The sequence below is a fragment of the Ornithodoros turicata genome, chromosome 9, assembly GCF_037126465.1.
Source record: "Ornithodoros turicata isolate Travis chromosome 9, ASM3712646v1, whole genome shotgun sequence".
NCBI lineage: Eukaryota > Metazoa > Arthropoda > Arachnida > Ixodida > Argasidae > Ornithodoros > Ornithodoros turicata.
The window spans coordinates 16,810,128-16,836,459 of record NC_088209.1 but is presented as its reverse complement, the minus strand read 5'-3'; the positions used below and the strand labels follow the sequence as shown (position 1 = coordinate 16,836,459).

Here is a 26,332-nt window from a genome sequence, read left to right as displayed (position 1 = left end):
TTTGCACAGCGAGTCTTCAATGACTTCGATAGAAAATAAAGTACAATTTCTTAGACCATACCGTCACTTTAAACACCTATTTTAAAAGTTATTTGATTAATACTAATTAATTAGGCGTAATGAAAAACATTGCCGACCAGGACACATTACTGGGCAACCTGTAAACATCTTTATAGCTTTGGTGGCATGTCTACAGCTCAGAGGTAAGGTCTACTTAAACCTAAATTGTTAGTACATGGAATGGAATGTCAAATTTTCACTTCCGTCCTATCTTTGGAAGAAGAATCATAGTAGAATTGCAAGGGAGGAACCGGATGACTACGATAGCAACAAAACATCTCTGCAGCGCAGCAGAATTACTGTATAACCCAGATGCATGTGTAGAGGGTCCTCTACATCTAGTTAATATCTTCGCTGAAGAGCAAGATAACACCTAATGTTTCGCCAAAAACATTTTAGATTCATTAACACAAAGGCGGACACGTTGCAGGATTGAGTATGCAACAAAACTAAAAGTAGTCGCAAAAGTCTGTCCCGTCAGACTACTTCACCGATCAGTTGCATCACTTCAACCTGAACGTCACCAGCAACGGGTGTGGAGTTTCTCAGCACAATAACGGGAATGGTTGTTCCCTCGTTTCCTATGTCGTTGCACCCCTCGGATGCTACCTGTTCAATAATGCTCGCGTCCTGCGTTTCTCTGCTTGGCCTCTTCCATTTCTGCACTGTGGACGCGTGTGGCAAGCAGTCGCTGAAGACCTTCCGCACGTATTCGTAAGCTTTGAAGGAGCAACCGTGCAACGCGGTCGCAAACGCCCGCAACTCTGGTGTGTACTCCGAAGGCACCACGTCTCCGTTCAACTTCACCTGGTGCCTCTTCAACAGTTCCGCACCCGCCTTGGCATCTCCTTCTAGCGATTCCGCGTGGTCGACCATTCGCGGATGTTTTTCGATGTCTTTAATGGTCTTCTTCAGCTTCTCCTTGGTCGCCCTTAAGCGCCGCACAGATTGGCCGAGAGCCTTATTTTTTTTCTTGGTCTTGAGATACAGGTTCCTCAACTGCTGGATGTGAGATCTCAATTCCATAATTTCATCAAAGTGGTTGCACGTAAGCCTCGTGTCGCACTCTCTCAGTGCTGCTCCTGGTGGGCGATCTCCGGGACTCGCAATCGCTGGTGTTGGTACCTCAGGGGATGTACCGTGGTACTTAACGCGAGAGTTGCTCACAATAATCACGCTCTGCGGTACAGTCTGTTGGACGGGGTGTGACACGTGCCTGGGTACACCCTCTGGAGGAACCTGTGGCAGTTTGTGCGAACTTTGCTCTATGGTTTGTGGTGACCTCTGCGGCTCAGCTGGGGGTAATACCGGTGCTGAAGTCTGCAATGTGGTCTGTGGCAAGCTGGTTTGCAAGGTATGTTGCACTGTAGCTTGCAGAGAAGTTTTCTGTGCAGCCTGGGATGAAGGCTGTTGAAGCGACTGTTGTAACAACGGCATTGTAGAACGTCGTAGGGGAACGGATGAAGACCGTGGTAGAGGCTTTGGTAAGATCTGTGGCAAAGACAGCAGAAAAGCTTTTGAACGTGTGTCAGTTGTGGACGGTTTGAACGTACACAGTTTCGATTTATTGCGCACTACTCTGGATGATGTTTTGCGACATAAGTCTGCGTGATCAACAAGATGCAAAGGGACTGCGGAAGACGAATTGTCTACGGCTGCCTTAGTAGTGACGGACCCTATTTCTCTTTCACACCCTATGTCGGTGCACAAGAGCTGAGGACTGTCACCGTTCGTGGCCCCACTTTCAGCACCCTCATCCACTGTTATTGCACTCAACGTCGCAGATCCTGCTGCTACGTCACCTGAAACACCACACATGTCTGCTCCAGACGGCTGAAGCATGTTGGGTTCTTCTGGAAACTGCACATTGTTTACGACATGTCTCCGTTTTCCTTGTTGTGTTTCATTGCTTTTCTGGGTTGTAGTACTCACTGCGTCACCAGCACTTGCTTTTCTGCCGTCGCTCTTTCCGCAGGTGTCACTGTTATTTCTTACCGCAGCATTCTTTAGAATGCTTTGAAGTCTGGATGGGTTCCACATTTTCATCACACTCTGGTTCCTATTCAAAGCATCGCCTTGAGGATGTGCCAAAGAACTTGCAGTCAGATTTTGTGCAGCATTTGTTCCAGAAGGTGCCAGACTGAAACTAGAAATTATTCTTATATTGGCTGCGTCATCTGCGGCTGTGTTAGCACTTTGAGGAACTGCAGTGCCCTGATCTGCATCCTCCCCTTTAGACTCTGACGCATTCTTTCTTTTCCTTGAAGTCGACTCCTAGAACAAAGATACGTAATGACTCACACGTAACAACGTGAAACCGGTCGGCAGACTACACAAAAATGAGCCTCACTCATCACACGAGGGAAATTGCGGGACTCACACTCGATGCCGGGGGGTAAAGAGAGGGCACCGATCCTTCTCTCACACGTACGCAGAACAACGATGTTCTGTCGAGGTCCTCTTCGTTGAAATGCACCGAGCAGATACAGCAATTGCTCGTGGGGTTCCATCCAGTCCTGCCGGTAGCAGCTATCCACTTTGCCCTCTGCTGCGGATCACTGGGAAACCTTTGGAAGACACAAAACGACACTATCAGCTATGCTGGGACAGCGTCAAGACAATCTTGGACGACAGGGTGCAAATTCAGGTGTCTGTGCACGTAGGGTTGACCCAGTGGAGGTGTCGGACATTTGAGGCGCAAACGAGACAGAAGGTTACTGGAGGGTCAAAAGGTTACTCTGTCTTAAATACATTTGGGAATAGCTTGGTACTGTTATACTGTTAAATAAAATACTGTTAAAAGTGATCTACAGATAGGCAAAGAGGAAGAGGTGTGCGAGAGGTGGAAGAGGAAGTAAAATAAAAGGAATCCTTAGGCACGTTCGGGAAAGGAACACGTATGTAGCCTACCTGTTTGACTTTGGCTAAGTCGTCGAAACATTACTTTTTTTTTTTTTTTTGCAGTCGACAGGATCCCTCCCTAGTCATCATGTGGCTGTTATTTATTAGCATTCACGTTGATTTAGTATTCCAACAAAGTTTTTTTAGAGCAACTTGTACTCGTTTTATAAGGTACTCCTAACATATTTGATTTCTTATTACAGTCAAACTCCTTTATAGCGAACACCTTTTTAACGAAAATACCACTACAGCAAATTTTTTTGCGGTCCTGCTGGAGCCCTATAGGTCCAATAATGGACATCCTTTTTAACGAGAATACCTTTACTGCAATTTTTTTTTGCTGTCCCCCGAGTTTCGTTGTAAAGGAGTTTCACTGTACTTTTTTTTCAAGGGGGGTGGGGAACAGGAAGGACAAGAAAATGATGAACTTCATGTGCTTTTTGTTACGCTGCCTAATTTATGCATGCATGCAGCGAGCAGGAAAGCATCCTTTGAGATCCCAAGGGAACAGCTTTCATATAAGTCTATCTTTTTATCTCCATTTTGTATTCATTTCTGTGACAGTAAATTTCACAAATTGTAACTTGATAGCATCTTGAAAGCAAAGAGTTACTTTCCTGACTTTCAACACTATTCTACCAAAAATACATTTCAAGCTCGAGTATCCATCAGTATTCTACTCAGTTACTTTTTTTGCCTGGTACACTGTAAATTGAGTTGCTACATACTTGTTTTGATTATCCCGTACACGCCTGACTCAAAGTCAGCACCCTCAGCACCACAATTATACATAAGCACTTTTCATGCGAAAGTGATCTTAAAGAAGCATTGGAACACTCCTCCATTAGTTTTGTTCATTTCGTTGTGCAGCGTGTTACGCAACAGACAAAGTGAGCTCCTGGCAGGAATGATGAGTGCAGCTGAGAGCGGGGACTCTGATTTCTGCACCAGCCTAGCACCGTCCAGTTAGCTGTCATCTTTCGCCATCACGTGACCACCCTGAAGTGACCACCATGCAACATCACTGCGGCGGACGAGACAAAGCTTTCTCGTCCCCATAGACCAGCCTGTGCTGCAAGCTTTCACAGCAAGACAAAGGCAACTTTCCAAATGTAACAATTGTCTAGGCTTAGACAAGTCTCACTGATATTTTCCTCTACTCTGTTGACCCTGTCAATTAGTTGCGTCTTGTCCTTGTTTTTTCTTGTGACAAGACTCGGGTTTTCTTAATATGGAGTTCCCTCTTGCCCACGAGAAAATGTGGTGTGTAATTTCCTTTTGTACATATATCATTTGTTTTCAGGTAACAGGATGAGCGTCCCATCTGCTACGTATAGGACGAAAGAGAATTAGTTAATAAAAGTTACACTTTTTGTCAGCTACAAATTGCAGCATTTGTTGGTTCCTTGGGAGTTCAGTTTATTTTTATTTTTGTTGTTGTTGTTGCCGTCTGTTTCTGCTTTTGTTGCAACTGTAAAAACTGTCGAAAAAAAAAAAACTAGATGCACTGCACACTGCATAACAAAAAACAAGACAGCACTAAAAAACTGAAGTTAAAATAGAGTGTTCTTGAGAGTATGTTTAAGAAGCTGCACTCACAAAGATAATACTGCATTCCATAGATCTGAATGACCTATATACTTGCATCTGGTCACACGGTCATGCACACGGTTTTTATACCTCCCGCTATATCCGCTGCATTAGCTATGGACAGCTATAGATGGCACTGCCTGCCCACAGGCATGCAGGTAATAGGTACTAGCCACAAATACGATAACGCTAGCTCACCGTGGATACGCTATGCCGCACAACGCACTATGCACGCTACCAACTGCCGCGAATGTAATGTCAAGCACGAAAAGGAAGTGGCTTTTGAGAGTAATCGGCCGATGAAGTAAATTAAGAATAACGTTTTATTTTTATTTTTTCGTTGTTCTTGTTCCTGTCAACAACAATGGTAGCTCCTGCGTGTCTCCCGATCCCGAAGAGAAACGAGAAACACAAGAACAACAAGCTCCGCCGACACTTCATGGAATGAGCTGCTTGCGTATTTTAAGGATGCGTATCCACCTTTAACCGAAACTTACCTGTGAAAGGTCACTCCTTTCGGAGCGTTGAGAGTTCTGTTCTTGCAACCTAGTGCAGAACACGATCCCATTTCGTGCTTGTCACTGTGTGATATGAGTTAAACTCATATTGCAGAATACTACAACAACACTAGGGAGAACTACCAACCGAAAAACTTAAATGCACAAATGCGCTGCAAGTCCATTATGTCGTCCGGAAGCTTCATTTTTTGCGTGTCAGGCTGCAGCAGAGCGATAGGAAATGACGTATCTATCTAGTTTCGGTTTCACTTTCGCAGTTTTCAGGTCTTTTTCGACAAGCAGCAGTGTGGCGTACTGCAATTACTTGCGTACGACCAAACTGAGTACTCAGTCAAGTCATAAGCAAGCTCCATCACAATCTCGTCGTCGTCTTTTTTGCATTTACGATCAACAAGGAGTACTGTAACGGCTGTAACCTTGAGAACACTTGAGAAAGTTTGTAAGGTTGCCAACAGAGATACAACTTCCCATGTCGACAACCCTTCAGCCCTTCAGCCTACGGGTAACAAAATTTGTCAGCAACATATAGCTCAACCAGCATTCTGAACGCTTACCCTAATTGCTGGGGCTGTGCGAATAGTCGAAATTTCGAGTATTACACGAATATCTGATGGTATTCGCAACCCATTCTCAGTTTTCGAAATTTTCGAATAGTACTGAAGCGAAGTATCGTTGTCCTGGCGCCATTCTGCAAGTCGGCTCATTACATTTAAGCATGCATTTAAGAGTTTGGTGAAGCCCACTTCATGTTATCGCCATTGTTCTTTTGATGTGCGGCTCCATCACGGGATACATTCTGCAAGTTTGCTTCTCCTGATTACACTGGTACATTAGGTGAAGCCCGCTTTACATTGTTTACAATATTCTTCTACTAAAGTCTACAAATTTTGTGAGCTCCTGGTAAACACTGCGCTCTGAAAATTGCAGGTTCCAGTAAATGTACTCCAACTTCCAGAGTTATGTTCAGTAACGGATGGAAATATGTGCAGCTTCTAAAAAAAAATTACAGGACATTCAGAATGCAAACATAGAAATGAGGAGATACTCACAAAGCAGGCTGCATGGAACGTGTTGGCTAACTCTCAAAGCAGTTCATTGCACTAATGCAGTCTACCGTACACAACACAGAGGGACCCTTCCCTCACAATGTGTTATGCTGAGTGAAAAGGCTCACATGTTTGGAGCAGAAAAATCATCTAATGAGCACAACACCACAAAATATTTCACCATCAGGTATTCGAAACTATTCGAATTGACCTTTTTTTCTTATTATTCAAATTGAAATTGCCATCTGAAGAAATTATTCAGGTTCGATTCACGGTGCAAGTGAAATATTCGCAAACTATTCGCAATGGAAATTTTGCTATTCGCGCAGCCCTACTAATTACACCCCAAGCTGCTGTCACACGCGTGCCAAAACTTCCTGAAATTACAACACAGAAAAACGAGAAACTCTAACTGAAGGGTTTATTTACAGAAGAATCCGTACAAAAACTGAGGAAAATTATATAATTTTGCGTGAACACCACATTGACTCAAAGGGAAAAGAGGGTGGCAGTGATATAGTCAGACTTTTCGGTGCTTCTTTGGTGTCCTGCAACATCTCGTACTGCCCGAGCTACACCAATGACATCTGTGTAACGTATCTAGCAAAAAAATATTAGTGTTCAAATAATCAGCAAGACGACGCTAATGACCAGAAAACAACATTAAAAAAAAAAAGAAATGCAATATCAAACTTATTAGTATCTTCGTGGAGCAATATAAAGTGCTGTGCTTAAGAGTTTTTTTTTTCTTCTTCAGTGACAATGTGCCAAAAATCTTCCATGCTATCTTTTGTGAGAGTATATCCATCTAAACACCTCAAACTGCATTCATCAAAAAGATGAGGCACTGCAAGCTAGTCGTAACACGACCGTGTTGAGTCTCTAGTGCTGACCGGCCCTACGTCATGTACAGACATCAGCGGCAGCGTTCACAAGTTGCACAACGTCACTGCCTTCGATGCACGGCGCTTCGTTCACCACCACCAGGGGCACCACTAACTGTTCTCCGTTCTCATTGGTGATAACGACAGAGTCCGCAGTAGTAGAGGGCTGGCTATTTGAGCGGGACGAGTTTTTCCATTTCTTTAACGTCCTGGAATGTGGAAGACACCCTTGAAACGTTTGCCTCACAAACTCGTAGGCTTCTGCCGAATGACTGTACAACGTTTTGGCAAATGTACCGAGCTCTGCCGAGTATTCTATCGGAAGGGCTTCCCCCTTTGCCTTTAATTCCTGCCTCGTCCACAGGTCCACGGACACCTTGCCGAGCTTTCTGTGTAGCTCTTCCTTGTCTTCCAGTTTGGGTCGTTTCTGCAGCTCGGCCACAAGCTTCTCCAGTTTCTCGTTCTTCTGCTTAGAGCGTCGGAGGGCCTGCTGCAAGACCTTCACTTTCTTTCTCCTCTGGAGGTGCAACGGTCCCATCCGTTTCAATTCGTTCTTCAGCATGGTTGCAATCCCCTCGTGAACGCACGATTCACCCAGACAGCGCGTAACTTGCGGCTGATTTTTGGGCCCGGGTGAAGGGGTCTCCACCGGGACCGGGTTTTGAGACGCGTCCGAGCTCTCGGGTGAGGTCAGCAAGGCTGCCTGGACCTGCGAGCTCGTAGGACTTGGAGAGTGCTGCACGACCGCAGAAGTAACGGGCACGTCGAGCGCGGGTTGGTTGGGCAACGCAACGGGCAGAGTCGCCTGCGCCATTGCAGTCACGTTCCTGCTGTAATTTGCGTGGTCGGGAACAGCCAAAGCGGTCTTGAGGACGGGCATCGGTTTGCCGCAGTAACTCGCGTGGTCCGGAATTGCTGTCTGAATGGTTGGACCCACAGTTCCGCAGTACATAATCTGCACTGGGTTATCGCTGCAATCTGGGCTGGTTTGCACAGGGCCCACGGGCTGCTTCTGCGACGCGGCACCTTTAGTTGTCCTCGGGGTCTGCTCCGAGCCCTGGGGCTTGCGACACATGGTGCTGTGGTCGATGAGGTGAGCCCGAGGGACTGCCGTACAGACAAAGGCCTCGCAACTACTTCTGCCACCACTCTCTGCACAACCGGACATACTGTTCACGGGTGTTATATCGTTGACGTTTTCTCCCGAGGCTCCTCTAACTTCGCTGATGACACAGACCACGTTGGGTGCTGGAAGCACGACCGCTTCTTTTTCGCCCGACGGTTGCATTTCCGAAGCCGGGCAGCTCGCGTTCGTGTTGACACAGTCAACGCCTACCCTCGAGCAGCCTCCTGACGGCTGAGAGGTGTTCACACTTTTACCCTTGGAACAGGTGTCGCCAGCTTTACACCCGTCAGCCGCACTCTCGGGGTGCATGTTCTCACTGCTGTTCGTGTCTTTCTCGTTTTCTGGCACATCTTTTTCAGCCACGATGTTTCGATTTTGCTCCGCAACCACTTTCGGTCCCCCCACTTTGACCGGCTCCAGAATTATGACTCTCGCAAACTTCACGGGCATATTCTGAATGCTGGTGAATCTTGCTAAGGTGCCGCCATCAAACGACGCGTTGGAAAAACCCTTTGGCATTGTGTCTGACAGAGTTCCAGCCCTCTGCTTCCTCCCTGTGCAAGACTTGATTTCTTTTACTTCGCTACAATCCGCCGGCTCCGCTTCTAGTGCCGCCGTGGCAACCTTTGCGAGCTGGTCCAGGGGGGTTTCCTTATTTTCCTCCGTGTTCTCGGACAGCACCGATGAATTGCGTTTCTGCGGGCCAGAAGTCTGAAATAGAACAGTAATTGTTACCACGTATAAAACGTTGTAGACACTACCAACATTCCCGAACTCTACTCTCTAGATCCCTTAACGAGCTGGGCCCTCGCCCCCTCCCTCTCACAAGACTGCTTGGTCCCTGGCCACATCCAGCCTACCAACGCTCTGCCCTCAAAGCACTCTTCACCTTTCTGGATAACATAGGACTTCGATCCTTATTGTGAAGGGGCTCATTATTCCTTCCCCCGTATCACCACCTGCAATGGGGTAGAGTATCGCCCCTGGCCCCATTCGTCATCTCACAGTAAAGTTGTTGTTTGTCACAATGCTATCATCATTCACATCATCATTTGACATCATACCGACGGAAGCAAGGCCGACTATCATGGAAAAGAGGAATGGACGTGGTGTATGTACCTCAGCAGCATCAGCATGTGGTGCCACAACGAAAAATATCTCTATTTAAATGCACAACGGCGTAAGATGTAACACAAAGCAGTATCCACCAAGGTATCCGGAAAATAGCCAAGTCGCCAAATCTGGCAACCCTGCTTGCAGACAGCTACTGGCAGGTGCGTATTGCTCGACTGTAAATGTCTCGCGCATAACTCGGTGAGAACGAGTGCATTCCTGATGTTCCATTGTCTAAGGAGAACAATTCACTTTTACCAGTATTTCGTCTGGCTACAAAAAACATGCGCTCAGTGGAAATGCAGCTGGCTCTTTCCTTTCGATGTTGTAGCCCATCCATTTTTCTCCCTTTTGACTCCAGGGAATGACACTAACCTCACACACACATTAGTTTGTTTGTTTTCTAGTATAACTAGTATCTAGTGTAAGTGTATGGTTCATTACTGTTTATTTTAGCGTGCTGGGCAGTTTTAACTAGAAAAGTAGGAGAGGAGGCACATTCCCCCGTGTAAGGCTTTCTTTTAAATGTGTTCAAATGTGCACCATTTTATAACATACCATCTGCAGCACAGAAACGAGGCATGGTACCCTGTTCTCCCGAATTCGGACGCAGCACAGGGATGTTCGGTCTACATCTTCTTCACGAAAATGAATGGAGCACACAGTGCTGTGTGCCGTAGGCTGCCAGTTTCTTCGTTTTACAGCAGCTACCCAGGCAGCTTTGAGTTCTGGATTGTTGGGAAACCTGCACAGAGCATAGATAAACACTGTACTGTCTGTGTGCAGCATCATAGAATAACCAATATCATTGGCAACCTCATAGGTGGCTTTTAAGAACCAAAGGTGGACAGTTGGCATAAAGGATGCTTTCAGCACCATGTCCCCCACATATCGTCCAGGACTGATATCTGACATGACAAGATAGTTGTGGGTTCTACGGGTGGAAAGGCTCTATAACCCTGGTCATGCCACTGCTCCTGATAATTGTAACACACCTCGTCTTTACAGGACAGGCGATGTAGGTGTCAGCGTGTAGGTGCTATAAGATATAGTTTGAAAACCGTCACTGAATTGCTCTGCTATCACTGGGTCAGGCAGTTGCTTGATCCACTGGGACCACATGCTTGCGGTGATGGTGATGCATCAGGTTTTAATGGCGCATCAGCTCCCGTGCTTATGCTGGAGGATTTTGCCGACATGCGCCTCAAGCTGAAATAACAAACACCACCACAAAGGGGGACAAGGAGGGGGGGGGGCGGGTTGCTAAACATATGGGAAGTGGCGGTGATGCGCGTGACTGGGGGTCTGTATGAATCGCTGGGCTGTGGATTGAGCTGAAGCTCGCTGGGCTGGGATTTAAAAACCAAGTTTCTTCAGTGCACAATATGTTTTCACATTGTACATCGCTATTTCCCTGAACGACTTGTTCATTTGCGCGACTTCAGAGAACACATTTTGTTGGCTGTTTTTATTTAAATTATTGGCTCAGTATGCTCTCACAGTGGATGAACCCTTTCGAAGGATGTTTTTGTGGCACTCTAGTTTGCAACGTTGGCCTGCACACGCTCCACGCTACCGCAACCCATCAGAATACGCGCTCGCCCAGTCCTTGTCAATTTGTGGTACCACACTTGGTCAAACGAAACATGCAACTTCGCGAACATTTAGGGAATGCAGGGAAGGTTGTTGCGACTGGCTCAGGTTACTACATAAACAAGAGGAGAGCAGCACGAGCGCTCATTGCGAAGTACGACCAAGTGGTACTTGCTTGTGAAATGTGATGCCGTTTGGCGATTTTCCGCTTCTGCTTTTGCACCCAAGGACACAGCATGTGACCATACTGATGACAACACTATGCGTTATAACACTTTGCTATTACACGGACTATGTGTGCAAAATGAAATGCAAACATTTCATCGTCAAAGAAACATGGCGAAGGAAGAGGCTTCATCGAACTCCCGTCACGCTGTGCCGCGAGGGGATAGCGTGGCGCTAGAAGCATTTAGTCTAGCTAGTTTTAGTTTCGGTTCTTAATTTCGTTCTTTTCATTTGACCCTTGTTGTGCTTTTTTTATGTGCCAGGCTCTTCAGCATAATTACAGCACCATAAAAAACATGCTTTTTTTAGATTGAAGTTGTTGCGTGTTGCTGACAGAGGTTAGTGAGGCGATATCTCGTTGGCTAATATCCGCAGTTTCGTTATCTGTTGTTTGCGTTTTTTTGCTTTCACTGTTCGTCCACCGTTTTGTCGGTTTCGTGTTACTCCAAACAACGTTCTCTTTTAAGGGAGACAGTATGACTTCCTATCCCAAACCGCAAAAGCGTCCACTTTACCTTGCTGATGGGCAAACTCTCCGTCTGTTCGACTCCAAAGTGCAGAAGCTTGACCGTCTATGAGAAAGACGGAGGCCTCGCACTCTTTGCTCATTGTGCTTGTGCAGCTAGTGTGCGTTATCTGCTTGCCTACCTATTTTGAGCATAAATGCCGCTGCGTGTTTCACGAGAAAACCGGCTTCGTGTTATTGAGCTACACAAGGCGGGTGTGGCGCTACGAAAGATCTCAAAACAAGTAGGCTGCAGTGTCGTGACAGCTTTTCGCATCTGCCAAGCATATCGCAAAGAGAACCGTGTTCGTGATGCGCGGCGCAGCACACGACGAACTGTCACAACCGACGAGGAAGATCTCAAGATATTCTCCCTCGCGTCATTGTTTCCGGATATCCCATCGGCAGCAATTCGGCATGTGTTAAAACTGGAGGCTAGCGAGATGACCATTCTGCACAGATTGCACAGCGTCGGTCTGCGAGTGGCGTGCAAGACCGTCCGACCAACGGAGGACCAGCGTCGTCAGCGACTAGAGCTCGCTCGGAAGTGCGCAAGCTGGAATGCGGAACACTGGGACAAAATAGTTTTCAGTAGCATCACAGTGTTCTCCAGCAGAACCGTGGACGAAACCGACACGGCTTCCGACATGGTTTTGTAAGTTACGGTTCTTACAAAGCACACGATTTGGCCTTCATACTGAGGTTGTGTTAGTTTATTAAACTCGCGCGACGAAGGGCCCTGTTCTCCTCAAAGTAATCGTCCTTGATTATACTTGGTCTCTCTCCTGTCATTGGTGGTCACGCCTCCTTCACGTAACGACCAATGACAGGCAAAGACACAAAGTAGTTGAGACCGATTACTTTGACGAGAATAAGGCCCCCAGCGAGTCTTTAGTCATGACGTATGAGAGCCATCGTACGTCATTGACTCTTGAGCACCGCTGTTGTTGGATTTTTAAATTTTAGAACGATATAGTCACTGCCACGGGTATAATATCACAGGACCCACATTGTTATATTTCTGGCCAACGAGAGTATACTCTCTCGAGTTGCTGAAGTTGTTGCTCAAGTTGCGAGCAATAACCGAACACAACCTAAGGTGTAGCACTGCTAAGGAACCTTAGCAGAGAACCACAAGAAACATAACTTGATGTTTGTAGCACGCCCCTGGGCTTGAGGTTAAGATGAAGGACGTGACATTATCATTTCTAGATTTTACGTTCACTAACATAAGAGGGTGAGATTTCCTAGGAAGACTGGGACTTTCCTATCATGCCCAAAGTCACTGTGTAATATCTTTCAACGAAATATGCACCTGTATAGTTATAACATGATTTTTGAGACAGGCAGCATTTTATAGCCTTAAGAAGGAAAAGAAATCTAGTCCGCCAGCTCTCAAAATATTACTACGCCGCAGATAGGCAGATGGCTGGCCACAGAGACGTCACTCTCCCTCCTCCGCCAGATAATGCAATCCATCACACTCACTCTGCTTCCGTAATAACAAAGACAACTGTACCTCCAAGTACGGGACATGTGAACAACTTTATGCACTCCTGAATTTTGCAGTATAAGTCGCAATTTGTTCACACAATTTGCCATCTTGATTTACTTCTCACTTCAACACCGACTATGAGCATAATGCCCCGATAACAAGTATGCAGCTGCAAGTTAGTATGAAACCTGTTCAAAATTGATTTATTTTGATATCTTTACGGACACCAATGTGTGCGTCATTCTTTTCTCAAGGTGCAGTCCAGACGAGATCTTATCCATCCTGCCGCACGTGGTGACCGTCTGGGGCATCCTGACGTGCCACGGGCTCGGACCCCTCACCCGAGTCGAGGGCCGCTTCACCGAAAAGAAGTACTCTGAAATCATCGACCAGGTGGCTCTCCCGTATCTCCGCGGCGGACCGTACCCTGACGGTTCTTTCACCCTCCAGCACGGTTGCTACCCTCCTTGTCTGTCACCCATTGTCGAAGACCACCTGGAAATGCGGGGTGTCAGCTGCATCTCCTGGCCCGCCAACAGCCGTGACATCCACCCCATCGAGGAGGTCTGGGGAATCATACGAAGCCGCTTAAAGAACAAAGAGTCGACGCTCCGTAGTCCCGACACGCTTTGGGAGGTCATTCTTCAAGAGTGGGAAGAATTGCGGGGCACAAACGGTTACGCTGCGGGACTCGTTGCAAGCGTGCCTCACAGGCTCAGTGAAGTTCTTGCAAGTGAGGGGGAGCGATGTGACGGGTTGTGAACGGTACGTAGGTGGGTGCTGACCTGCGGTAGCAAGGAAGAGCATGTGTGCACGTTTGAAGATGAGAAAGACCCCTAAAAGTTGGGCACAATTATGTGTGTGATTAAGAAGCTAAAATAAAATTTGCTATCGATTTGTAATGCTGCGCTAAAGTAGCGTGGGTCAAAACCTCGCACCCATAAACGAGCCGGTAATAAATAAACAAAGTATGTGCATATATGTGGTACTGCTGTTTGTGTGTCAAACAACAAGCGAGCAGCTTGGTTCAGAGTACCTGTACTAGTCCTAGACGAAACTCATCCTGTGGGTCTTCCACGCATTTGTAGCACAAGACAGAGAGGCAGAAAGGGCTTTAGATATGAACGTTTTCTTGCTCAAACGGAAAAGTTGTTGTAGGCGTACACTAGGGTGTCGATTGGGTGACCCTCAAGCCAAGAACAGACCATCTCCACATGCCAGGATCAAAATCAAGTACCCAAACCAAGGGCCCAGAGCGAGAACCAAGAGGCGGCAACCTAGCACCTGTTGCCTGCAGTTGCTCAAGCCATCCCACCTGCACTTAAGAACAGCTCTTCTGTCCATAGTAAATGAGCTGTGTGCTTCTGCTGTGGAAGCCCTCTTCATCCTGTGCTCCAGCATGGAAACAAAGGGTTGGCAGTAAAGTGTGTTCGCCGTGAAAACACAGACTTTTAGTCGATGAACACTGACCAGACAGGGGCGAAACAATGACTTACCACTGTACACTTTGTTGGAATGCAGTAAACATGGTCTGAAATGTGTGCACACTGAGGATGTCAGGACAGCTTCAGCATCCAGAGCCAGGCTGTGCTAGGTTCCTGTTTTACTGGCCACTGGTTCCTGACTCTTCCTGCCTCCTGGTCCTGACTCCTGATTCAGGTATTTGATTTTACTCCTGGTCCTGGCACGTGAAGGCAGGTCACCCTTGGCTCGTAGGTGGCCCCATCGATGCCCTAGTCCACATTCACGACAACACTCCTATTCCTTGGACAGTAAAACTTTCATCTACAACCCTTTGTCTTGTGCTGCCTCGAGAGGCAGGTCACCCTTGGCTCGTAGGTGGCCCCATCGATGCCCTAGTCCACATTCACGACAACACTCCTATTCCTTGGACAGTAAAACTTTCATCTACAACCCTTTGTCTTGTGCTGCCTCGAGAGGCCCCAAGAGGCCCCGGGACCAATCTTCCATCAAGGACCCGCACGGAGGCCACGAGTTCTACTCCCGGTCTCCCCGTGCTTCGCGATGGTCCTCCCCGGCGCTCTCCTTGGCGACAACACTACGAGCTCACCGCTCACGAACCTGTCGCGGTTCTCTCGCCCCACTCTCTTGATCACTTCAGTCTACCTGCCTGCTCTCCCCTTCGGCTCGCCCCTGGAACCCACCCGGCCAGCTCTTGTCCGCACCATTCATCCCGCCACTTCTGCCCACTCAGCACCAGACGCAAGTGCAGCCGTCCCTGTTCCACGTGTCGCCCGTCTTCCTCCTCTTCATGCATCGACGCGGACCTCAACCGCTAGCTCTACACCGCTCCGCGTCTGATGGGGGGAGTGATGTGGCGGCCCGTGTGTGATGACGAAGACGTGCTTCTGCTGCCACGCGCTACGGCGCTGGCACGGCAGTTCTACCGGCACCGTCCTAGCGTGAGGCCACGACCATCTGCCCGCTGGGACATTCCATCATCGCCGGTCAGGACTCATATAGAGGTATACGATCTCCTCTACAGGTTCCCCCCTTAATTTCTTTCTTTGTCGTGCGCGTACGTGGCCGTCACCTCGCTGCCCTCATTGTCCGTGTGATGAGACTATATGCGTGTGAGTCGTGAGTGAGTTGCTGAATAAATTTTCTCCAAAACACCATGGATCACTTCTTTCTCTGTTGCCCCTTTTCTTCGTCAATTCGTCTCCAGTTTTTGGCCATCCCCTTCTGCACGTTTTCTGTGCCATTATCCTGTGCCATTATCCTTAACCTCCATCCTGTCTTTTGGTCGAACCGCGGATTCTTCCGCCCCATCAGCTGTTGTCCATGCTGTCCCATATACACAGGCTAGACGTCTACACATACACGTCTATAGACCAGGGATAAGTTGAGACTTTAGGGCTAGGTCTAAAAGTAGACGTTGTATGGTAGACGTTTAGTGAATGTCTGCATCAAGATGTCTCCTACACGACTAGAGGGTTAGATATTTAGAAGACATCTAAACTTGGAAGTCTAGACCTCTACAGCTGTAGGTGCTATTTAGACATGTACAAAAAATGGCCCACGAGACACCCCCGAGACGTTCCACGCTAAAAATATTCGTTTCGCGTCGTATAGCAGCTCATGTTCTCGCCAGCCCTGGCTGCAGGGAGTGCACACTGAAATATGTGCGTCACTGGGACGCTGGAGTAGTCATCAGTCAAAGAGTGGCAGTCAACGTCGAGATGCAGTCAAAGCCTAGAAACCCAGCATGTGCCTGTCAGGAATCGTAGCAGGGCGTCTGCCGCAAAGCGTTGTTGCTTTTGCGCCAATAAAATTCAATCATCATCATCATGATCGCGTACTATTCCTTACTTGGAATTAACCTTGAAATTGTTCCATTCTGTCTGGCGATTTCTAACTGTCTCCTAGCTACTGCACTGTTCCCACGGGTAAGGGTGTCAGCAGACAAGCTCGACTAAAGCCGTGCATGAGCTCGTGGCGCTGTGCCGCTCCGTGAACGTTTACACCGCTTCCATAACAGTCGTACGGATCACTGCTCGTCTTGTGGCATCTCGGAGTCGCCGGAGCACTGCTTCCTTCAGTGTCAGATTCCGCTGCTCCTGTGGAGCAGAGTGGCAGTTCTTTTTGATCTTCCAAGGGTCGAATAGGCCACTGAAAGGTACATGGAACCGTTGCCGGTAGCAGCAAGGGAACGGAAACATCTGGCATGTCGGATTGCGGAAATTTCCAAATTTCGATACGCCGGTGCCGATTAGCCTTCGGTGGCCCCGACTGCGGGAGTTTAGGTCTGTTTCAGGCAGTTCGCACTGGACTATACGGGCGCTGATCACCACGCGGGGAACACGCAGTGCTCGGCCCAGTCGAGTGCTCCCGTCGCTGGCTTTGCTCCACTCGCATCTTCCGCTATGATCAGTGTCAGTGGCACATTCTGTTCTAGCCAGTTTGCTAGGCTTGTATACTGCCGTCCGTTGTGACTCTCCCGTATATCATGGATTGTTCGCATGATATGGCCCGTACAAACGGCAATCTCCCTTAGGAGCGTTATTATCCTGCCTCTCAGCATAGTGCGCTTCCAGTGTTCCTGTTTGTGTAAAGGAGCCTACCTCCATATGTAGCTCTCCTGCTTGATGACAATACACTGATATGCAGGTTTAGTGATATTGGATTTGGACTACCTCCATAAGTCCATACAGATCCTGCTCTTCGTTTTTAGGGCGAGAGCAGTATTATTTTTGAATTGTGATGTGGGCAAGCTTTCGCTTGTCCCATCCCGCAGTTGGCAATACGAAGACCTCCATAGGTAGCTCTCCTGCTTGATGACAATGCACACAGAATTGGTTATCGGAACTGTGTTCCGCACCCGATTTTGGGGCAGATCACTGGGAGGCTTTGAAGCAAGGAGCAGCACACCGTCTTCGGTCTTGGGGGAGACAGCGTGCGCGTGAACATCGGCAGCGTAGAGATGCACTTAGGCAGCTATTCTTCGCCACCCTGGCTCTCGCAGCCATAATACTGCCTCCGAAATAGAGCATGTGAAAAGGCGCCTTGCGTCTCTTCGTATGCACTCTTGGCGCAAGTTCGTAGCGCAATGAAACGTCGAGCGCTGGTGTCGGGAAGCTTATTGCTCCCTCATGCTAATTGCGGCGCTGTGTGGCAGGAAATCCGGGCTCGATTATAGCCGAGCTCCGGTCAGCTGACGGCTCACTTCTAACCGAACCTGATGACGTTCAAGCAGCGATGCGTGAGCATTGCGCGGCCCTTTACAAGGAGTCATCACCGGACGAGCCCGTTATCAGCCGAAAGTGCCCACGGCCGGAGGAAGAGATAGAGTATGTTGGCTCGGGGCCGCTCACGCAACAAGACATTCCTCAATGGAGAAGGGAAGAGAGGAGAAGAGTCTCCTCAATGCCGTACGGAAAGTGTCCTGGCGTTGACGGCCTCCCAGTTGACCTCTACAAACGTTTCTGGAGGGTAATTGGTAACTCTTTGACTCGGGTATTTAATCTATGCTTGTCCCCAGGGATGCTATGTTCTAGCATGCAGAGTGGAGTTGTTGTCCTCTTGTGCAAGGAACGAGATCCGAATGCATACCGGCCTATCACTCTATTGGCATGCGGCTACAAAATCCTAGTCAAGGCACTTCTTTTGCGTGTATCGCCACTCTGAAGAGGTGCTACACTCGTGCCAGGCGTGTCCCTGGTATGTCCCTGGCAGATCGTCAGATCTTTACAGGATAGCGCTACGCGATGCCATCCATTGGATAATGTCTTCATGCACAGCAGCATTTGTGGTTTCCTTCGGTCAGTCCAAGGCATTCGATCGTGTGCGGCACATGTACCTATTTTCAAGACTGAAGGCATATGGTTTCGCCGATGGTTGGGTGCACTTTGTTGAGGTGCTATACAAAGGCGCAAAAACTGTCGTTTCCGTAGCTGGTGGTCTGCTGTCTCCATTTGACGTTGCGTGTGGTGTCCGACAAGGATGCCCTCCCTCCCCCGCCTTGTATGCCTCTGCCATATCAAACCTCCTCGAGAGACTGTGTTCCCTCTCAGTTATCGTAAGGCTATTTAATAGGCAGCACATCACTACAGCGGCTGAATAATCGAGGCTAGTTGACAGCTGTTACCCTTGCACTGTCAAAAACTACTCCTAGGATTTTAACCTGGGGCCTTACAGGGACCTCAACCGCTGCAGCACAGGTTGGATGAACATTTAAAAAAAAGAGAGCGACACTTTTGGATATGTTCAATGATCACCCAGAAACTGTACCGTAGTCTTCAAATGCTTTCAACATACTGGCTCTTGGGAACTCTCGCGCGGTATTATGACGGAGACACCGTCAGCGTGTCGTTTTTCTTTTTTTCTTTTTTTAGTGTTCAACAACCTGTGCTGCACCGTTTGAAGTCCCTGTAAGGCCTCATGTTAAAATCCTAGAATTGTCTGAGGAAAACACAGGAAAAACCTCAGACAGCACCGGGATTCGAACCCGGGCACCTCCCAGTATCGACGTGCGCTAACCACTAAGCCACGCGAGTTGGTGGGAACCCAGGTGGTGGTGGTGCTGGTGAAAGGGCACGCCGTTGTCGGCCTCACAGAAGTGGGCAACGTCACGACTTACGCCCTGGGGGAATGTGTGGGGAACCCAGGAACGCACATGTTCGGACTTATTTCGCCTATTCGTGCTCTGCGTATCACGAGCGTTGCCATGCGGATCTACCTTTAACTCCGCACCACTAAATTTGTGCCGTGTGAATTGACCCTAACTTGCTGGAGCCAGTGAATGAGGAGATGATTTTGTCGTTAATACATACTACAATTATGTTGTTTTAAATATTCTGATGTCTTCCACGATGATGCCAATACATATATATAAATATTCTGAAACTGTTATATGATGGTGATGTGGGCAAGCTTTCGCTTGCCCCATCCTACAGTTGGAAATACAACTGTTATATGAAACTGTTAACAACTTTCTAGCAAGAATGGCATGACTTCAGTGCTAGCTTTAGTGCACCGAGGAAGGGAACGGAACACAAGAAGAAAGGTCTTTTTCAAGGCATAGGCATGCCACCCTCGTGTATATAGTCGGCGATTGATTTTCATGTGTGACACTTAAGTAATCAATGTGAATAAAACCTTTGCAGAAAAAAAAAAAAATATTCAGCCAACCTGTGCTGCACCGTTTCAAGTTCCTGTAAGACCTCAGGTTAAAATCCTGGGAGTTGTTTTTGACAGTGCAGGGGTCTCAGCTGTCAACTGGCCTCGAGTATTCAGCCGCCGTCGTGCTGTGCTGCGTGAACTTTTCGGGCACGGCTGTTAGCAGCATGGTGTTACTGTCGCTTGTGGTTTTTAGCGGTTGTTTCATCCCCGCCAGCGGTAATACAAGCAGCTATCACACGACACGCGTTCCGCTTTCTGTGGGGCGGATCCGTTGAATGGGTCTGTAAGTCTCAACTCCACGGAAGCCGTGATCTGGGTGGCTTGGGAGTTCCGGCTGTGCCAGAAAAGTGCTTGGCGCTTCAATCGCGTATTCTCTTTGAGGCGCTCCGTGCGTCAGAGCAGTGACCAGGCCTGCGCATTAGTGCAGTATTTCCTAGGATACGCCACCAGGTGGTTCCTCGAAAGTCCCGAGCTTCGCCCCAGGGCGGAAGTACTCCCTGCTTATTTTTGTGCTTGTGTTGCTGTCGTGCGGCGCTTGCGTGTCGAATGCTCAGATGAAGACATTTCCTTGTGGAGCGTCCGTAATTTCTACGCCGCCTACAGGGAAATGCGACCGGGTCCCGCAAGAACAGCAGTGCCAACGAAATTCGCCTGGCGGCGTATCACTGCTGGCTGGCTTGATGCACGGCGCGCTAGTCTCCAGTGGAAGCTGGCCCATGGTGTCCTCCCACTGCGAGAACGTTTGCACCGTTTTCGGATATGTCGCATGAACGGTTGTCCGTCTTGTGGCATGTCTGAGACAGCAGAACATTGTTTTTTGCGATGCCATTTTCCACTTTTACTGTGGAGTAGGGCGGCGCAAATATTTGGGCTCCCAGCAGTTGATTGGGCTACAGTAAGGTACCTGGAGCCGTTGCCCGTCGCACGCGCAGAGCGGAAGCAACTAGCATTGCTGATTTCGGAAATTAACCTCCAAATTTGGATTCGCCGGTGCCGGCTGTCCTCTGGTGGTCCAGATGTTGGGAGCATGGCTATTTTTCAGGCAGTGAGAGCCGGGCTGCGTGCACATATCATCCGTGAGCAGTCATTATTTGGGTCTGTGGAGTGCTGTCGCCGCTGGCTTACAGCGACTCGGCTCTTTGATCATTTTGATCAGGATTGTTCGCAGGGTATGGCACGTACAAAAGGTAATCTCCCTTTGGAGCGTTGTTATGCTGTATGTAAGATAGAGTTTGTGTAAAAGAGGCCATAGGTAGTTCTCTCCATAGGTAGTTCTCTTGCTTGATGACAATGGGAGCCAGTCCATGTGACTGGATTTCCACCTCAATGCCAATAGTAATAATTGCTAGTGCAAACATGACTACCTCCATAGGCAGTTCGCCTGCTTGATGATAATACACACTCCATTAGATGCCAATTCAATCTCGGCATCTGTTTGTCATATTTCAGACTGTCAGGACCACGACCTACTAGATTATAACGACCATGTCACAATCAGCAAACCCTATGAGGTGCCTGTCCGCACGATCCGCCAGGGGCGCTACTGACGCACCCTGGCAGACTGGCGCACGATTGGACGATGAAAATTTGAATTTTGAACTCGCAGAAGCGTATGTACGACAACCGTAGCAGACGACAGCGATAGCTCCTATGAAAACGCGTAGAATGATGATAATAATCAACCTCAGAATTAAACATCTGTGGAAGTCCACAGCTTGTACAGAAATACTAAGGTAAGCTGAAGTACAAAGTATTGTAGAAGTTGAGGAAGCAATAACAAGGACGATCAGAAGCGCCACCGCTGCCTTCCAAAAATGCGGCGCATGGGAGGGGTGCGCCTGACGTGGTCGTTATAATCTAGTAGGTCGTGGTCAGGACAGGTCTTGGTAGCCACATCACCCATGAAGAAGCACTGTACGGCCTTCTGGAGTGCTCTCGTCGTTGGCTGACGTCTACTCGACTTTTCCTTTACCTTCAGGGAAAAGGAAAGTTAAGTCATGTTCTAGCTAACTTGCTAGGACTGTACTGTCCTGCGCAGCGACTCTCTGTGATTGGATTGTTCGCATGGTATGGGCAGTACGAAAAGCAAACTATCCTAGACAGTGTTGTTGCCTAGCTTGTGGGATTGTAACGTGCATTTAGTGTCAGTTCAAAGCGGACTACCTCCATAGGTATAGTTCGCAAGCTTGATGACAATACACACGTTGCCAATACAGTTGGTCGGCCTTCCATTTTGATGCCAATACACTCAATACAGTTGACAATATGACTTCCGCTTCGACGCCAGTCCATGTGTCGTGGTGTGCTGTTTGCTGTTGTAACGCACGCAACTTTCCGCGAAACTTCGATCGTTGAATGTTGACGTCCAGCACACATATACGCCCAAAATATTACACGCAAAATATGATGTTTTGTTCTTCGCTGCGGCATCTTCTGCAACGAATAAAATGAGCGGAGGTGACCTACAGAGCACGCGCAAGGCTCTGTTCCGCACAGCTTTAAAGAAAACCTCTCCACGCGCAAAGAGCGCATTGGCGAATGAGAAGACGTCGTTGACGCCGTGACGTATCACGGGGTTCGGCACGTGACCGGTGACGTCCATCGGCACAGCTCACGCATGTATAAGCGGCGTGTGAACCGAGAAGAATAAACAAATAAAACAAGGCACTGAGCAGCTTTTACGTCACACGAAGCTCGTGTCTCTCGTCCGTGACTGCTTTCTCGGACTGTCTTTTGTACATTTTATTGCGCAGTGACAATACACCGCAGAGCGAAAATATTTTGCATGGTGACTCCTGGTGGACAGCTTTATAGATGAAGCAGGGTTCCGAGCCACGTTAAATGTCACTTTCATGCTCTGTTCATCTAGATATCATATCGCTCTAGGGTTGGCATCTAGGTGGTCCTAGTCTTGTCCGTGTGAGACGTGATAGGCAGCCGGTCTCGGTGGCTGGTCTTCCGTTCTGATGCCAATATACAATACAGTCGGGGCTATATTTCAGGCTGACAGGGCTGGGCCTCGTATACACATTATCCGTGATGAAGCACTATATACGGTCTTGTGGAGTGCTCTCGCCGCTGGCTGACGTCTACTCGTCTTTTCAGCCACGTTCAGGGTGAGTGGCAAATCATGTTCTAGCCAGCTTGCTAGGACTATGGTGGGATAGAAGGACTGGTGTGCTTACCGCCTTATAGAATACGTATAGGGTGTTCCAGAAAACGTGTCATTGAATATTAAAAAAACGGCGCCACCTAGAAGCATGCGGTCAACAGCATTTGTTCTTACTATAGGTTTTTGCCACCTCCTGATGTGATTGTGATTGATGTGATACTTGCCCACCTGAAGTAGCCATTATCATATCATCCTTGCGCTCCACATCCCCTGGTTACGACGGAATACCTGCTTTGAGGCTGAAACTGGTTAAGGACATGATTTCACCGGCGCTGTCTCATATCGCAAATCTTGCATTCAAGTGTGGTGAATTCCCCAGGTCAATTAAGCGTGCTATTATTGTGCCGGTTTACAAAAAGGGCGATTCTTCAGCTATTAATAACTATAAGCCGATATCTATTCTTCCCGCTGTAAGTAAAATAATTGAAAGATTATTACACAAGCATTTAATGAGCTACATTGAGAAGTTTAACATCTTCTGCCCCATCCAGTTCGGTTTTCGGAGTGGGTATTCTACGGAGATTGCTCTTCTCTCATTTACTGAATGCATAAAACAATCTATTGACCAAAGAGGCATCGCTCTTTCCCTTGTTCGTTGACTTTTCCAATGCGTTCAACTGTGTTAACCACGAAATTCTACTAAAAAAAATCAGTTAGTTACGGAATTGTTGGCCCTGCGTTTAACTTAATTAAAAGTTACCTTAGGGATCGATCTCAAGTTGTTAGATATCAGGATGTTCCCTCATTACCACCAATTTGTAACGTGGGAGTGCCCCAAGGGTGTATTCTGATGGGTCCGCTGTTATTTTTACTTTTCATTGACGATCTTTATTTGCACATAGCTTATTCAGATGTTTACTTGTATGCTGACGACACGACCCTATACTATGGCAAGGATATTTCTGATCTATCAGTTAAAATGCAAGTTGATATTAACAAATTGTTCTATTGGTGTCGTTGCAATAAATTACAGTTAAATGCCAGTAAAACAGTGACTATGATACTTCACTCTCCCAATCGAAATATTGTTTCGCCCACATCACTATCGCTATTAGGTTCTCCATAGCAGATTTGTCAAGAAACCAAATTTTTAGGTGTTGTATTTGATGAAAACTTACGTTTCGTGTGGAACATCAAACATATTGCTCGAAGGGTTTCATATGGCATTAGTGTCCTTGTGAAATCACATCAGTTTTTTCCTACATCCATACTACTTAATTGATATTACGCTTTCATACATTCCCATTTTTCATATTGCTCTTCTGTGTGGGGAACACCCACTTACGTGTCCTTGAAGTCTTACAAAACCGTGTCCGCAGGATTTCTCTTTGATTTGCCTGATTTATATCCCATGCCTCATATCGTGATACTCATATTCTCAGTGTCCAGGACATAATAACATATGGCGCTCTAGGTGTGACCTATCGTATTTTAAAACTTAATCTAACTTTGCCCAAGATAAAGTTTTGCAATTTGAATTCATGCTCGCGTATGGGCAGGAGCAGGTGGAATGTTAAATCTACCAAAGATAAGCACAAATTACGGCAGGCTGTCGTTTTTGTTTCGTGGTGTTTGTAATTGGAACCTGTTGCCGCCTGAAATAAAAAAAAATATGTTCTTATTCATCTTTTAGAAAACAAGTAAGAAATGTATTGTTAATCAACAGTTCGTGGTCACTGTGTTTCCTGTCATGTATTTGTTTGTATTTTGTATTTGTATTTGTACTTGTAAATTTAATTTTGTATCTGTAAATTTGTATTTGTATGTTTGTATTTCATGTTTCCTGTGCACCATACTTTTTTTTTTTTTCTGGACTGTATTGCTTTCATGTTTTATGATTTATGCTGTTATTGGTGGTTAACGCACTTTCCAGTTGTTATATATCTTTGGTAGCATAAAATTAATGAAATAAATAATTGCCGTGTATCTTAAGTTTCATTATGTAAATATTTGCGAACGGAACTCAGAAATTTGCCAAGTAAAAAGGTACCTTGTTACTCCACCACTATGAGGAGCGTGCCGAATTCGGCTAAATCCATGATAATTGACAGTGATATTCACGAGCCATCCCATTCACACCGAAAAAAAATAGCAGATATAGTGATAGAGATAGCAAAGATAGTGATAGTGATAGCAAAGATATCGTGCTTTTCGGAGCACCAGATCATAACGCGTTACGGCTTGTTGAGCGCAATCGCTGTCAATCCGACAAAAGGAGGCTCCAAACCCAGCCCACAATGTAATAGTGGAAAAAGTGACAGTTCCTGTAATTGGGAGAGGGAAAGCATGATCACAGCGAACGCGATAAGCCATGCCTGTGTTATCTCTTTCTGCGATGCCGGTGTGGGCTGGGTTTCCAATCTCCTTTCGTCGGACTGACAACGATTGCTCTGAAAATTTTGTCGCGCACTATCCTCTGGGAGCTCCGTATACAGCGTGATGTTCCGCTATTTTTTTTTTTTTTCGGTGGGTTACTCCCGAATACCTCTGTCAATTATCATTAATTTGAGTAAATTAGACACGCTCTTCACATTGGTGGGGTAAAAATGTGACCTTTACTTGGCAAATTTCCCACTTCAGTTCGCAAAAACTTACATAATTAAACTTACGTTTCACAACATTCACATCAGGGGGTGGCAAAAACCCAGCAAGAACAAATGCAGTTGACCGCATGATTCTAACTGGTGTCGATTTTTTTATTGTATTAAGTCTCCGCGAATTCAGCGCGCCTGATACATCGAATTATGGATATATCGAACTATTTTGCGATCCCCTTCGGGTTCGATATATGCGGGTTCGACTGTAATTCAATGACACGTTTTCTGGGACACCCTGTACGTTTGACAGAAAAGAATCGGAGAAGACGACTGGACCACCCTGCTGATTCGGCGTGAAATCACCCTATTGTATTATTTTTTAAAGAAAAATTTGAGAGGCTGTCCCAAGCAGCACAATGTACTGAAAGTCGAGTGCAATAGGGGTGGACGTGTAGGTGGAAGGCCTTGAACAGACTCGTGAAACTAAAGAACATTGATAAGACACATACCGTCCATCCCCTATTGCACTCGACTTTCAGTACATTGTGCTGCTTAGGGTCCTTTTCGCCAAGCGTTGCACACGCGCCCCCGATGAAAATGCTTCAGTGTCCGGGGTGGGGTCAGTATGAACCAAGCAGCACAATGTACTGAAAGTCGAGCGCAATAGGGGTGGACGGTATGTGTCTTATCAAAGTTCTGTAGTTTCACGAGTCTGTTCAAGGCCGTCCACCTATACCCGTCCACCCCCATTGTACTAGACTTTCAGTACATTGTGCTGCTTGGGATTGTTTTGGGAAATGCCTTCCCAAGCAGCACAATGTACTGAAAGTCGAGTGCAATAGGGGTGGACGGGTAGGTGGAAGGCCTTGAACAGACTCGTGACACTAAAGAACATTGATAAGACACATATCGTCCACCCCTATTG

The 26,332-nt window shown here is 47.2% G+C and overlaps 2 protein-coding genes and 1 long non-coding RNA gene across 4 annotated transcripts; all 3 read right to left on the bottom strand.

The window, feature by feature from the left end:
* Positions 1-150: 150 nt before the first annotated feature.
* LOC135368215 (peroxynitrite isomerase THAP4-like) lies at positions 151-5,360 on the bottom strand. 2 transcript variants are annotated; one of them, XM_064601363.1, is made up of 4 exons: positions 5,197-5,360; positions 5,049-5,132; positions 2,441-2,627; positions 151-2,334 (listed from the first exon to the last, which is right to left on the bottom strand). In XM_064601363.1, the coding sequence occupies exons 2-4, from the start codon at positions 5,117-5,119 to the stop codon at positions 538-540; spliced, it is 2,055 nt and encodes a 684-aa protein (XP_064457433.1). In that variant the 5' UTR covers positions 5,120-5,132; positions 5,197-5,360; the 3' UTR covers positions 151-537. The 2 variants fall into 2 exon arrangements, with proteins under 2 accessions (XP_064457433.1, XP_064457432.1); XM_064601362.1 differs by having other exon boundaries at positions 5,049-5,360.
* A 1,162-nt stretch (positions 5,361-6,522) lies between these two features.
* LOC135368214 (uncharacterized) lies at positions 6,523-11,209 on the bottom strand. The gene is made up of 3 exons (XM_064601361.1): positions 11,007-11,209; positions 9,797-9,983; positions 6,523-8,836 (listed from the first exon to the last, which is right to left on the bottom strand). The coding sequence occupies exons 1-3, from the start codon at positions 11,075-11,077 to the stop codon at positions 7,019-7,021; spliced, it is 2,076 nt and encodes a 691-aa protein (XP_064457431.1). The 5' UTR covers positions 11,078-11,209; the 3' UTR covers positions 6,523-7,018.
* A 2,031-nt stretch (positions 11,210-13,240) lies between these two features.
* Positions 13,241-15,177, bottom strand: LOC135368216 (uncharacterized). Its single transcript, XR_010414720.1, has 3 exons — positions 14,553-15,177; positions 14,294-14,443; positions 13,241-13,841 (listed from the first exon to the last, which is right to left on the bottom strand). It is a non-coding gene; the product is annotated as an uncharacterized LOC135368216 (long non-coding RNA).
* Between the last annotated feature and the right edge of the window lie 11,155 nt (positions 15,178-26,332).